Raw genomic sequence first — 14,638 nt, 5'->3', positions numbered from 1 at the left:
GGAAGAGATCTTTTAATCTGCCATTTCCATATCAGGGGCTTGATTAGCTGTCTGCTGCCAGGTAGCTGTAGAGCAGTGAATTAGCTGCCCCCTGAAGTCTTATCTCAGCTGGTGTAACAGCAGACATGCTACAAACTGAGCCTTAGGTATTGTGTTTAGAAATGTGAGTGTTAAAAACAAAAAAACTTAGGCCACATCAGTGGCCACTCACAAGCAGACCCATTCCCTGAGCTCAAAAACTTGAACAGAAGAGAAAAGGTACCTGGATGCTCACCTGGGAACATTAGGGGCATCATCAAAATTGTCAAGTCTGCCTTCTTCCTCCATCGGCAATTTTCTGTTTAGGTCAGAAGCCCTTTGGAGATGGAGGATTCTATACTGTGCTAAGCCTGACTAACCAGGGTCCTGTCATTAGTTTTTTTATATTAATTCTGCCAGCAAAATATTATGAATGCTAAGACCTAGAGAAGCTGAGTTGCCCTGCTCTATGAATGGAGGCATTCTGTTAAAATTCTGTATCTGATAGTTATAATTGTCTTGCCTAAAAATCATGATCGGTAGATCATTTTGAGGAGATCCAGACCCAAAGAAGTGGGCTTGTAACTCCTGAACATTTCAGGAATAGAGAAGCTGCTCCTGAAACACAGGTTTCTTCTCGTTACCATTGCCATGAAGAATCACCTGTCAAGTAGCCAAGTAGAGAAGATTTACAGTAAAAGCACCTGAGTTCCAATCCCTAACATTCTGTTGATTCTGTGATTCTGTGAGTCACCTCAGATGTCAAAGGTATCCAAAAGTCCTCTTAGAAATTGACACTCCCAAAGTACCAAGCCCTTCCTGAGAAGTTTGCCAAATACCTTGTCATTTCTTTCTAAACTGTGGTGGCTACAGAATTCAAGGGATCTCTGCATAGTAGCTACTCTACCTAAGCTAGAATTCATTAGCAAAATCATGTGGATATTATCTCTTCATCTGGTAACACTTTGAGTTCTTCACTTTAATACTGCCACCTTTACTTTTTATTCTTATTCACTATTTATTAGTTACACATAACCCTGCTTTATGCTAAGAGCTGTAGTTTTCTGCCAAGAGAGGTTTTTGCCACTGGCTACTAGCAACATGGAAGGGCTGATCTGCAAAGCAGTGTCAAACGTGTCCTGTTTGCAGCACCATGGAGTCTACTGAAACTGTTCAGAGCAAGAAATATTGGGGAAAGTTGTTTCAAAAATGAAATTATGAGATGGACAGATGATCAGAGTGTAGTGCAGGAAAGCAGAATAACCTGTCTTTTGGTGTATTAACAATTTCTCCTCCCCTTTTCTCCTGAAAGGGCATCTAAAAAGAACCAAAGATGTTTCTGAGAGGACCAACCTGTGTTTTCATGACACATGTCAAAAAAATATTTCAAAACTGCTTTATAATTCATTTGAGGGATTTGCCTAACAAAGGGCCTACAGGACCCAAGCCTTTGTGGTCTACATCACAAGCAACATGAAAGCACTCTTTGTAGTGACTCATGCTGCATTTCTTGGTTTTGGCTCTGTGAGCTGATTGTTATTATGTCCTATGCCTGCTGGAAACATTCTGGCCTGGTTGAACAGGTTAGTTAACGTAAATGTTATAATTAAAATGCAGACTTTGTTAACTTCTTCAGGAGAGCTCTCCCCACAGCCGCACTTGCCTGGTTGCTGGTTAGAGGTTGCCGGCCAGATTCTGATCTGAGTTTCAGAGGTGAGAAGTATCAGCCTGGATCTGCTGATTATAAACACCCACAGGACTCAGCAGGCTGCACAGATGCACATAGCTTGTTGAACTCCAATTTTTGCTCTCTGAAATGCTCTGAAATCTAAGTTGTCTATTTGCCCTCTGCCCACATCTTGCTGACTAGGAGTGCTAAGTGTGGGGCTGCTGTACTAAAAGTTCATACCCCACCAGCAAACAAGAGCATGATAGAGTGCAGCTGAGGTGTGGAGAATATTGCTCACTTGCAGCCACACAAAAGCTTTTTGGCAAGGCTGAGAACAGATACCAGAAATTGTTTTTTCCCCTTCTTACCTGTGTTTGTCTTGCAGCAATGCAATGCTTTTGTGTCTCATGGAGATAACTTTTAGGCCTGGATTTACAAGGGAATCTCAAATATCAAAATTGATACTGTGGATGTGAGATCTGCTACCACTAACTGAAGTCACAGTTAAAGGTTCCCATTCTCTCCCCAGTGCATCAGGACTGCATTTATCCTACTTGCTCTTACAATAGCAAAAAAAAAAGAGAATGAGATCCCAGCTTAACTTCCCACCTCAAGCCATTCTCTTGTCTTGACTACCAAATGAAGAATAATCCCCACAGCTACAGACACAGAGTCTCCGCCTGCATAAATTGATGTATAACAAGTGCACACCTAGGGATGATACTGTCTTACTCATTCAGTTTCGCAACCAGGGCTCGGGCAGAAATCCAGGAAAAGCCTATCTCTGCCTGAGGTCCTGGATCACTGAGCAGGATGGAGTTGCCATACAAAGAGATTTCTGTAACTCATTAAATATCTGCATCTTCTCTGTTGACAGAGAAAGAGAAAATACATTTCAGAGACCATTTTTCATGGGCTTTGAATGTAACATGGAATGTCATTTATACACAAACCTGTTACCTCCTATCCCATTATACATTAATGGGATATCATCTAAGTGGTGTGGATCACACAAAGCTTTAAATGGCTTTTGATTCAACTTCTATAATTTTTCATGGCACAAAGGAAATCAGGTTGGCACACTATTCTGCTTTTGTCAACACCCAGAGACAAGCTGTCTGCGTAGTCATAGATATCTTTACAACAAAAATTGTCCAAAATACCTGTTAATATATTGCAACTTCTGTGAATCTACCAGGGCCTTAAGGTCTCTTCCCATTCTCTTTATCAGCTGACATTTGATGGGGAGGCGCTTGAGATAAAAAAATAAAATGGGAAAAGTTTTGGCCTGATATCAGCAGACTTCAAGCTGTAGCTTGCAGCTTGGCATGGCTTAGCTGCAAGAGTGACTCAAGTTTGGCTCTATCATGGGAGGATTTGTGTTCTTTCCAATGTGGAGCTCAGGTCTGAACAATGTTTCAGTGTTCTAAACCACTGTTTATATTTAATACTAACATTGAACAAAGTCTTAAACTCATATTTTGCTCACCTAGTAACTAATTAAAGATAGGATGCAATTAATAGTTCAGACTGAGTGTTCATAACTGTGTGTTCTTAACTACCACTAATTAGAAGTTAGTCTGATTACTTATTTGTTCCGTAATATTGTCTCGAAGCCACAGTTTTTTATCTTCTGCATATAGTATGGACATCAAAATGACAAGGATTGTACTTCCTCCAGTGGTCTCCAAGTCTGACATGTTTGTACGTATCTTGCCACCTGATTTTGTGAAGTAGTCCTGGTATCCCTGGATGTATTAGCCCAGATATGATACAATGTCATAGAAACTATGATGAAGTCCAAAGCCTGCCCAGCCAGGCAACATATTGGCCTGGCTTGATAAAAAGTCCACTTCACATCCCTCACTTTTATGATCCAGTGCTTATTAACAGGTGTGCAAGCCACACAGCACCAGTCAGTGTGAATACTGCGTGAGGTTTAAAAGCACACTTTGGGTTCTACAGGTAAACACTTCATTGTGCCACTGCTGCACCCTTGTCAGTCACTCCTCATTACACTGGATAATAGCGCAATAAAAATTGCTTGTTCTACCACAATGTTTAATCGTACTTTCGACAAAACCTGTATTGTGCCAGAAGGCGTTGTCTTGGTTTTTCATACCAAGGTTAGAAGAAAACTTGATTTTATTGTAGAGTTAATTTAGAAGAGGAAAAAAAATAAACAAACAAAAATGTAATAGTTTTTGTTTGGGGTGGGTTTTTTGTTTTGTTTTACAAAAAAATTAGTGGGGAAAAGCAGATAAAGCATAGTGCCAGCCTTAAAACATTGTCCAGATAATTTAAACAACTATGCTAAAAGCTTCTAAGTTTTCATTCTTGCTATGGACAGTTTTTGATCAACAGTTCACGCTTGCTCACAGTACTTAGTCAGACACACAGAGTCAGAAAATGGTGTAGCCCTTGAAATCAAAGTCAAGTTATGTTTCTGAACTTCACTACATATGTTTATTCTTCTCTAGACTTTACAACTACAAAGATCTGTGAAGATGCTGAATTACTTAGCTTCCAATTAACCGTCTTGAGTTTGTAATGAAATTGTATTGTTTTCAGCTGTCTGTCGGTTCCCATGTCAGAATGGTGGGATCTGTGAGCGACCAAATGCTTGCTCATGTCCAGATGGATGGATGGGTCGTCTCTGTGAAGAGCGTATGTATAACATCCCTAAGTGTAATTCTAAGGCTGTTGTAGGTAAGACAAGTGAATTTACTGCAGTGAACTGCATGGGAAAATTAAAGGCATAAGAGCCAAAAATATAAAAATCTTCATTCTGTTTGACAAATTAGAAACAACAGGAAGGACTAACCGATTGCTTGTTTCTAGACAAATGACCATCCTCTGACATCTCCAAACCAAAACACACACTTTTTTAATTGATATGATTTTGTTCGTGGGTGCTCTTTTACTATGGTTGAATAATAGCCTGCTTCAGTTCTCCAAAGTCTGTTTCCAATAGCCATACGTGACAGTTTGGGGGACAAAACAGAGGTTAGAACACAAGATCTGTGAGTGTTCCACTGGTGGCTGCCTGTGTTTCTTGGTTTCCTTTTTTATAGAGTCTGGGATTATGAGCCTGATCAATTAATGTTCAAATAACATGACTGTGTCACTTTTTCCATGCTATCCTTCCTGATCTCTGTATCTGTACCCCACAATTTCCAGTCTGGCTTTTCCTGGCCTGGAACATTGAATAGTTAGAGAACTGGATCTGTTGTGGTTGAAAAGAGTAAAATCTGACTTGGGTTTGTCAGAGATTCCCTGGGTGACATGGGGAGTGCCACTTTGTGTCACATTTCCCTTTTTTTTTTTTTTTTTTGTGATGATCCTAGCACAAGGAATTTGGGAGGGCTAGCTTGTTCATGCTGGTGTAGCTGCTGCATATGAAGCCTTATTACTGTACACGTAGTTAGGCATGGATATATGTGGGTAGAAAAGGAAAGTACCCTTGCTGTATTTAGTACTCAGTATGGCCCTGATGTAAATCTGTAGCGTGTCAAATAACACCTGCAGCTGAGGTGGTGTCACTAGCTCTGGCTCTGAGTGTACTTGGAGAACTACAAAAATATGTGGCACCTCCTTTTGTAGTTTGTGGAAAGGAATGTGGTTCAAGCATTTTGCTAGGTCAATGTACTGCATCTGCAGCTTTCAAGTCTTCTCTGTGGCAGCATCAGTTCCACACAGGACAAATTAGCTATGGATACCAAATGAGGAGAAGAGGTTCAGCAAGTGTCATCCTTCTGCATTTACAGAAACTCCAGCTCTGTGGTGCATTCACACAGCACCCCTTTTTCTGTCCCTTTGTCTGTCAGCACCACCATAGCCAGACATGCAAACTCAGCCCTGTGTGTTTCACGGTTTCAGCAGAAGAGGCCTGAGCTCTGTGTCTGGCAGAATTTGTGTTTGGTATGCCACAATTGATTTCCTTACCTTACCATTAGTAATGATATTTAATGCATTGTTCAAGACCAGAGGACAAATTTTATGCCTCGAGTCCTTTTGATCTGTCATCCCAATTCAGACCCTGTTTTCTTGCATGAGGAAAATGAACGGGCAGCTGACTAGCCAGATCACACTTCATGCAGATGCAGGCACTAGCTCTCTCTTTTTTTTTTTTTTATTTCATTATTTTGGCATAGGTAGTGAGGAAAAGGGAAATTGATTCTCCCAACTGGTTAGTGCTGCCTCAGTTTTGCGACATTGCTTGCCAAGCAAGTGAACAGAAAAGATAGGTTTAGACTTTGGAGCTGAGGGCCTATTCTGGAAGACAAAGCGATTTTTGAGTGCCAGCTTTGAGCACTGATCACTCAGGATCAGACCACAAGTGAGGCCACAGAGCTCTGACAGAATTCAGTCACCTTGTAGTTCACACTACATTTCACAGATAACAGGACAGATCCATCTTCTTAAGAGAGGCCTGACTACACTGAAAAACATGCAGAGCTCTACTAGTTTAATGATACAGACATGTAATCCTTGATGGTACGGGTTAGTCCTGTGAGCACCATGGAAGTGCTCTGTTCTTTCACATGAGAAACAAGCAAACGACCCTGCTCATTTCTAGTGAGCACAGAGTCTACAAACACCTGAAAGATTCTGGCAATTGTTCCAGCCCGTCCATTTGTCATCATTCCTTCTTCTTTCTGGCTACTATGCCACTCTTATTTGGTGCTCATGCCTTGTGGGTAGATCCTACTCAACTCTGCTGATACTGCATGCAGACAGTTCGAGGAGTAGTAGAGTTTCTAATTAAACATAAGTTCTTTCCTTGCACACTTTATTCTTCGCTTTCATGGGAGACAATTCTTTTCACTGGTTCTTTTCTCCTCTCCTTAGCAATATGCATTCTGCCGTGTCTCAATGGAGGTCGCTGTGTGGCCCCCTACCAGTGTGACTGCCCCCCTGGATGGACTGGATCACGCTGCCATACGGGTAAAACTCCTTCCACCTGCATTTTTTTTCTCACTTTTTGTGACTCTGCTATCAATACCTAGGACTGCTAAGCTTTCCACAGGAAAACACAGGCCTGTGATAATATTCCTGGAGGATTTGCTGTCCCCAGCTGCTAACTTTTTCAGAGTAGTCTCTGATGAATCTTTAAAATCCTCAAAAAAGTTTCCTCCCAGAAAGGACAGACAGCATTCACAAGAGTGCTCTCTGCAAAAAGCAGTAGAGAGGATAGAGGATTTCCAAAGATAAGAATAAAACTAGACTGTCCATTCCAAGAAGAGTTACAATTTCATTTGCTTCTTCAGCACATGCAGTTCACTATTAAACTCACAAACAAGGTGCAGGTACTACAGAGGTTTTTCACCACATAACTGTGTGGTTTAGGGTTTTCCCACTTACTGCCTGCGTTCTGAGGGGCAGAGCAAAGCAAGGATTTGTTTAAGAATGGTTGAGTTTAATGAATACATGATACTCATGTACATGGTACATGGGTACCTTACATTAGGAATCATCTAAGTCCTCTGAACAAATTTAATGCACACTGCATTTTGCTAGATCTCTTACTTGCAGCTTACCAAGACTGAGGAGCATGTAACACACCAGAACAGCAAGTGGAGTGATCCTAGGCTCCAGATCTGTGTCCTAGCAAGTCAACTTGTGTGAGATGAGGCTCATTTGCAATTAGGGATAATATTTGAGCCAAATTTGCAATACATGGTTCTGCATCAAGACTAAATGAATGTCAGTTTTTGAAAGACTTGTCTCTATGGAAACAGCCAATAAAACAGCAGTCGAGTGATAACTGAACTGTTTTCCAATCATTATTAAATCTTAATCACTAATGAATGTTAACTATTTTTTTTAAATTATTTTAGAGTTTGTTAACTGTATTTTTATTGTCCAGATGCACCTTAACTGATTGCCAACAGGGCCTTAACATGAAAGCCTGGTTTTACCTTCCTGCAAGACTTTGGAGAGGCTGATTGTGTGAACTGGAGTAGGAATTTGTGCTTTTGTTAATGGATGTTCATATTATTTGTTCAACTGATGAGAATAGTGAGTCTGGCGGATAAGCTGTGTGATACACTGCAAACCCAACTATCCTTCAGCAAATTGAAATTCCAGAGTGAACATTTTAACTCTGAACTACTGTCTTTTGAAGGGACACTTGCCTAGCACATAATGCATCATTTCCTCACATATTTCACAGTTTTCCAGGTATAAAAGCATAGGTGGTTGAGGAGGGTAGTTGGCTTTTTTCACTTCTGGGCAAGCAATTCAAATCTATTCAGGCCAACTTGCTTTTTGGAAGCTAGAGAAAAAATTTTGCTTAGCAACTGCATCTGTGCCAAAGCCCATTCATAAAAGCTCATAACCACTGCTTATGAAGTTATTAAACCACTTCTTATTTTACTTACTGGTCTTCACCTTTTGCCATGACAGAGTGAAGTGAAATGAGAAATGCTCGGATTAACTGCTAGTCTCACAGAAATAATTGTGTGCATAAAGTGAGAGGTAAAGATGTTTCATTCATACACTTCATCCCAGAATCAGAAGTCACTTTCAACATGACAAACTTGGTGCGCTTAATTGCAGAGGGATGGTGCATCTCTATAACCTTGTGCCATTGTTTGTTTGTATTTGGCCCAGAGGAATCAGAGTAATCTGTTTTCCTCTCTTTCACATTCTGGTGATTGCTCATTTCCATTTCCTGTAATTCCATTTTAATCAGTGTTTTCTGATGCATTTTCCTTACAAGAATATTACCCAGCATTTGTCCTCATTGGTATCTTTAGGTCTGTCCTCTAGATATGGCATTATCTTTTTAAAAGACTACATGTCTTTCAGCTTTTCTGCGTTATAAATGTCTACGTTTGAAGGACCTCATTAAGTGAACCTCTGAATCTGTTCTGTGAATTGTATGAGGCTTTATCTTCCAGCCTCAAAATTGATGGGAACACTTGAAGATTTGGCCTTTGTTTGGTTACTTGATATCCTTGGGTTCGGCTGTCACACAAAAGCAAGTGCAGCCATTTCACAGCTGGCCCAGCACAGCCCTATCAGGCAGGCTGGTGTATGTTCTCTAACTCAAATGGCCTCTAACACCTCATCCCACCTCCTATGGCTATCCAGTGTTTTTGAGGAACTCGTTGTCATTTTCTGCTCCCTTTCCCTGTCTCCATACAAATGCCATTGTGTGAAGTCTTACTCCATACCTGCTGTTGATCTGTAAATGGTTTTCTGACCCCTGACTTGCTCTGTTTATGCTGCGTCTTTCTATACTTTTTTACCATGTCTGGTGTCTGCTTGTCCTGGCTACTGTTTAGCCATCACATTTCTGTCAAATAAACACCAATGTTTCCTTCCTAGAAATAAGACCTATTTTCCTATTGATCTTCTGACTTTTCTATTTCCTCCACCAGCTTCCACTTGCATTCTTTTTCTTGCCACAACTTGAGGAAAAAAGAACAGAATTTTTAAGGCAACATACACTAATAAACTGGCAGTTTAGTCCAGCTCATATGCTGCAGCAGGTAGCCAAATTAGTAGAGAGGATCAAATCATATTCAGCAGAGATGTGCTTCTCAGGCTGCCTTTTCCAGAGCAAACTGTCTTCTACAACAGACTCACAGCTGATGTTTGATGCTTTACTTTTAAAAGTAGTCTGTTCTTGACAGAATAATGCCAGCTGGATCTTCAGTGCCTTGTTCCTTAATCAGATTTTTGTGAGTGTGTTTATTAACGCAACTCTGTGTGTGTGTATTTTTATGCAGCTATTTGCCAGTTGCCTTGCTTAAATGGTGGGAGGTGCATACGACCAAATCGGTGCTATTGTCCCTCCTCATGGACTGGACATGACTGCTCTAGGTAAGAGTTGCTGAGCACTGTCCCATAGCTAGGCTGAATCACACCCTTCTGAACTCTGAATCCAAAGAATGTGCAATTTAGTTTTCACATTTTGAGCACCTCTATGTCCTGTAACTCAGTGGCCATTGGATGGCTCTTGATTTAAGGGCAATCTGGAAAGACCTTAGAGAGTTCTCTGCAAAATGATTGCCAGACTTCTAGAAAACTCAGGAAATGGTACATTCACATTTAAGCAGACAGGCTTATTTTTAATGGTATAAATGGAAATGTTTGTTGCAATGCAATACAGAATGCTCTTCAGAAAATTTGGGTGGCCTCTGCTGTACAGCTGTTCATTTCAAACTACATATATACCTCAGCCGGGTCCAGATTCAAGACTAGGGCCATGTAACTGATATTATAGAAAATAGCTCTTGTTAAACCTGGTGCCACATGCCATAATCATTCAAAGAGTACAACACTGTGCCTCTGAGTCAAGCCCAAGTTCACATCAGCTGACAGGGCAGTCTCTGTATGAAGAGCCCCAAGGACTGGGCTCAGACCTGGTTCACAAGTGCTCTCTTTCAGAGAGTTTTTCCAGTGCTGGTGTTTTGGTTTGCTGATTCATGTCTAATGGGGCCAGCATTGGACTAGGTTTTCAGATCAGTGAGCCCCATCACCATGCGAGGCAGCATTTACCAGCCTTAATTGTAGCTTTGGTTTCTTAAAGTTAGCTTGTGAAGTCTGGGTGTTTTGCCTCGAGGGCAGTCTGAACAGGACTCAGTTATTCTTTGGAAAGCTGTTTTATTTCATGCAGTCTTTAAAGGCCATTTACAACCTCAAAGGCGGAAGGCAGGTGAAATGATAATGTTATGGTCAGGAATCAGATATAATAACAAAACATGCAGCATGAGTTCTGTTCCCTGTATAGAATATTAACAGGACCATGAAACACATGCTATCAAAAATAATTATACCTCAACTCACATGCTGCTACCAAATACATCAGTTCATTATCCTGGAGAGTTAAATAAATAACAGCTGAATATTAATATTTTCCTTTGGGATACAGACAAACCATGTGACATTGTACATTTTTTCGGTTCCTCTTTCTGGACAGGTAGCAACAGACATTCATTCCTGTCTCTCTGATATACTGTTTATCTTAAAGCTACACAAAATATGCTTGTTTGAGAAATTATGTTGTCCAAGAGCAATAGTTTTCATATGTCAGCTGTGATTATATATACCAAAGTGAAGCAACTTAAATATACTTCCAACGAACAGTATCCAGCTTTAAACTGAGAGCTACATGTCTGAAGTCTGGTAGTATTTCTGTGTAGGACATGAATCAGAGAAGCCCAGATTCAGTGGATTTAGCAGCCAAAAATTATGGAGTTTATCTCTAAAGCAAAGTTTCAGACAATTACCAAGATGGACTCTTCTTGGGTTTTGGTTGGGTTTTGTTTCGTTTTGTGTTTGTTTTGTCTTGTTTTGTTTTCTTTTTTCTGTCCAAGTCCACAGCTCTGTGCAGCATTGTTGAAATCTGAGAGGTGAATCATTAGGCCTACAGGCTTGTGATGTAGCTGCTCGTCCCTTCAAGAGCTGTTTGAGAGGAAGTTTCCCACACAGAACTTGGTGGGTGGAGGGGAAAGTATGGGAAGAAGCACGGAGATCTGTTTTGTATTTTATTAAGCTTTGGCCTCAGCTGCTGGTCTACAGAGCGCAATACTGTGCTAAGGACCGAAAAACAGTACAGGCAGAACAGAGGTAAATGCCACGATAACAGAAATTCGCTGTTGCAGGTTAACTAGGTGTGATTTGTAAGGGGAAGGTGGAAGAGCCAAAAGCTTTTATCAGCATCCAGAACAAGATTAACCCAAAACCACTCTGTGATGAGTCATGATTTACATTAAATGCTAGATACCCCTATTCCACATGCCCACTCTCTTCGTCTCTTAGTATGCCATCTCGAGCTGTGGCACTGATCCCTGGTGTTTTCAGAAACCATCCTCTTGTGTCTCACTTTTGATCTTGTTTTATATGTTCAGTACAGCACTGATTTTACTTTGGTTTTTTTGACACAGGAAACGGAAGGCTGGATTCTATCCCTTTTAACATCAGAGCAGCAGTTCTACATTCAGACATCTTACTTCAGCCTAGGCACCAGAGCTCGGAATCTAATGCATTGTGAATCAAATCCATTGCTTCCCTTCCCCCCCCAGCTCCCTTGGTTTGTATTTTATTTTGTGATACATTTTTGCTATACCTTTCCATTTTTAAAGAAATCCTCTGTATTTTTCATTTACAAAAGTATTATCAAATATATGCTGCTACACACACACACCGTACACACATACAAATGTAAAGATTCCTACTGCCCATTGAGGAAATGGTTGTGTATGGTGAAGTCGCTCCCATTTCTTATATACAGTAAGCTAATTAAACCATACTACACTGCCAACCATGATTAAACAGAATGTGGCAATTCTGCTTACCATCTGCCAAAGCATATTGCTGTCCAGCAACTCAACAGTAAAGAATAGTTATGCAAGGCTAACTGAGCCGCTAAGCTTTGCATTGGGCCTGTTTCTGAACTCATGTTGATGTAAATTAGAAGTATATGTGATAAAGTCCATGTTGTAACCACAGTTTCTGGTGGGCATAAGAAGAAGATTCTGTAATGTATATTATGTGTCATTAACATAATAGGAGAGTGACTTAATGGAAGGCATCGGCATGAATTTTACCGGAGATTTATTGGTCAGATGGTCAAAAATTTAAAAGAGATGAGAGAACATCATGTCATTCAGAGAAAGATGGACCAAGTCTAGCCAACAAGAGCCTTTGAGGCGTTTTGGCTTACAGGCCGTTCAGGTGTAACTCTAAAGCTGGATAATCCAGGATCCAGCAGTGGGACGAAGACAGACCACTGAAACTTGTGCTTCCCACTTGCCATGGGACTCACCACGGGCCTGTAACTGCCATCCCTTTTCTGTGTAAATTACTAAATACATGTCTTAGCAGCTGTCTCCTAGGTGAATACACGGGGCTTGGTGTCCCAAAGTTTGACTGCCCCTAGGATGGAGATAGAGGACACCTGTTGTGTTTACAAGTGAAACTTTGCTATTTGCTTACAGAAAGGTTGTATTTGTGTTATGCAGAACCCTCAGAGAACTGGAAGAGGCCTCTCTTGAGTACACATACAGGCAGAAATGCTGGCCAAGCGAGAAATACTGAGAGCACACAGACTGTCAGATTTCTCTTTCTCACACTGTTGAGCCCATTGCATCTGAGGATAACACACACCTGAATGCCATTGTTAAGTCATGTTCTAATGAACTGAGATGCTAAGATTTACCTATGTTTAAGCAGGTTGATGGAATTAGAAGCTGGAAATCACATGCATTTTTTGAAGTCAAAGCTTTGGTAGCTGTTGTCACTTAGCAAAAAGTCTGATCTATGAAAGATGTCAGAGTGAGAACCTGAAAGTCATTGATCAGAAGCTCCATTTTTTCCCAGTAATAATAGAAAAACATGACTTGCAGTCAGCACTGGGAAAGAAGAAACAAATTTTACCTTCTGTAGCATTCTTGCTTAGTTACTTTCTGGATTAAGAGTGTGTACAACCTGCCCCTTGCTCCCCTGCCCTTAATAGATTTACCTTCTTTTTATGAATGCATGAGCTTGGACACAGGAAAGTGATACGACGCCGAAATGAGCCCACAGTTACAGTGATAGGGCACTAGTAAATACTGACACCTAACTGATGGCTGTTAGCCCAAAACCAGAAATGGGGAAGAAAGAAAGAAGCAAAATTGTAAGCCAGTAAAAGCTTTCAGCCAATTAAAAGAAAAACAGGTAGATAAAAAAATAGGAGTCATTAGGGGATCAAATTAATGTGAATGTAGATTTCTTCCCAGTGGGAGTTGAAACCAGCTGAAGAGTTGTCATTTCAGCTCCCGCAAACTTCTTTTTGTAATGGAGTCTGCTAGCACGTAGCAACAATCTTCTGTCTCCCAGCTCCACAGCCATCAATGTTTACAGCTTTGACCGAAGTTAGTGTTCAGTAAGAAATGTCTGCATTTCAGCCACAGTCACCACCATTTGTAGGCACTTTGTTCCTTGACCTCCTTGCTGCCTTACCAGCATATGAATGGATGCTGCAGTGAGCAACACAGGGCTTCTCATGGGAGAGAGTGCACGGGTGAGAAAAGCAGATCTTTATTTTGATGTCACTCTCATGTTTTGGTCCCTTCTCCAGTGTGTTGCTCTGGTGTGTGCCCCGATTCTGCCTTGGTGATCTCCAGAGCAGAACAGTGGTGGTAGGGACAATCCTTAGAGCTGGTGGGACACTGCTGGAGACTTTAGGGCTATGCGATGCCTTTTAGCACTCCGGCTTCACACTAGTGACTAGTACATGGAGTCCTGGGATCAACACAGCTGAAAGTAACTGGTTTTGTGTGGGGATGTGGTGGTAGAAAAGAGTAGCTGAAACTAGAGGCTGTTATATTAGTGCTGTTGATAATGTTTTGATACTTGCTGGAACATTTTTCTCCCCCAACAGTACTGTATTGTCATTTATGTCACTGCTTGTTGTGTGTTTTAAACGACTTCTGTGTGATGCACTTTACACTGTAAATAAAGTTGCACCCTGTTTAGTACCTATATAGAGCCAACATTGCACTCTTTTCTTAATGCCTCACAACAAACCTATTAACCTGCCCTTTAGGACCTGCTGGCAAATCCCAAATATTGAGGAAATGGAACTCCACTCAAGGGAAATGACGAAAGAATTGCCAGTAATTTTAAAAGGATGTGCTGGATTAGCCCAGGTTTGATGCAGTTGGCCCCTAATTTTCAAATCCTTTCTCTGTATAGAGTGTATTTTAAAACCAATAAGGGCCAAATTTACCAGTGGCATAAACAAATGCATTAAACCTGCTTCACTCACTGTTTACACCAGATGGAGATATGGCTTGTACTGGAATTGTAAAGCTATGGAGACATATTCAAAGACAGATGAGGTAAAAAAAAATATACTACAATAGAGAGAAAACTTTATAACTCAAATGCCAACCCTCCAAGCAAGTGCCATATATCACATAGCAGTCAAAATATTTCGGGTTTGGGTTTTTT

At 40.8% G+C, this 14,638-nt stretch overlaps 1 protein-coding gene across 1 annotated transcript in view; it reads left to right on the top strand.

Annotated features, from left to right (window-relative positions):
• SVEP1 (sushi, von Willebrand factor type A, EGF and pentraxin domain containing 1) overlaps window positions 1-14,167 on the top strand; it is a 133,048-nt gene extending 118,881 nt beyond the window's left edge. The window contains exons 47-50 of the mRNA XM_065860361.2: window positions 4,259-4,354; window positions 6,539-6,634; window positions 9,427-9,520; window positions 11,587-14,167. Of these exons, the coding sequence (XP_065716433.1) occupies window positions 4,259-4,354; window positions 6,539-6,634; window positions 9,427-9,520; window positions 11,587-11,617 (317 nt within the window). The 3' untranslated portion in view covers window positions 11,618-14,167. The remainder of the gene's footprint in view (window positions 1-4,258; window positions 4,355-6,538; window positions 6,635-9,426; window positions 9,521-11,586) is intronic.
• Window positions 14,168-14,638: the final 471 nt, after the last annotated feature.

The sequence above is a fragment of the Patagioenas fasciata genome, chromosome Z, assembly GCF_037038585.1.
Source record: "Patagioenas fasciata isolate bPatFas1 chromosome Z, bPatFas1.hap1, whole genome shotgun sequence".
Taxonomy (NCBI): domain Eukaryota; kingdom Metazoa; phylum Chordata; class Aves; order Columbiformes; family Columbidae; genus Patagioenas; species Patagioenas fasciata.
The sequence above is the reverse complement of the archived record's forward strand: the minus strand, read 5'-3'. Positions and strand labels throughout refer to the sequence as shown.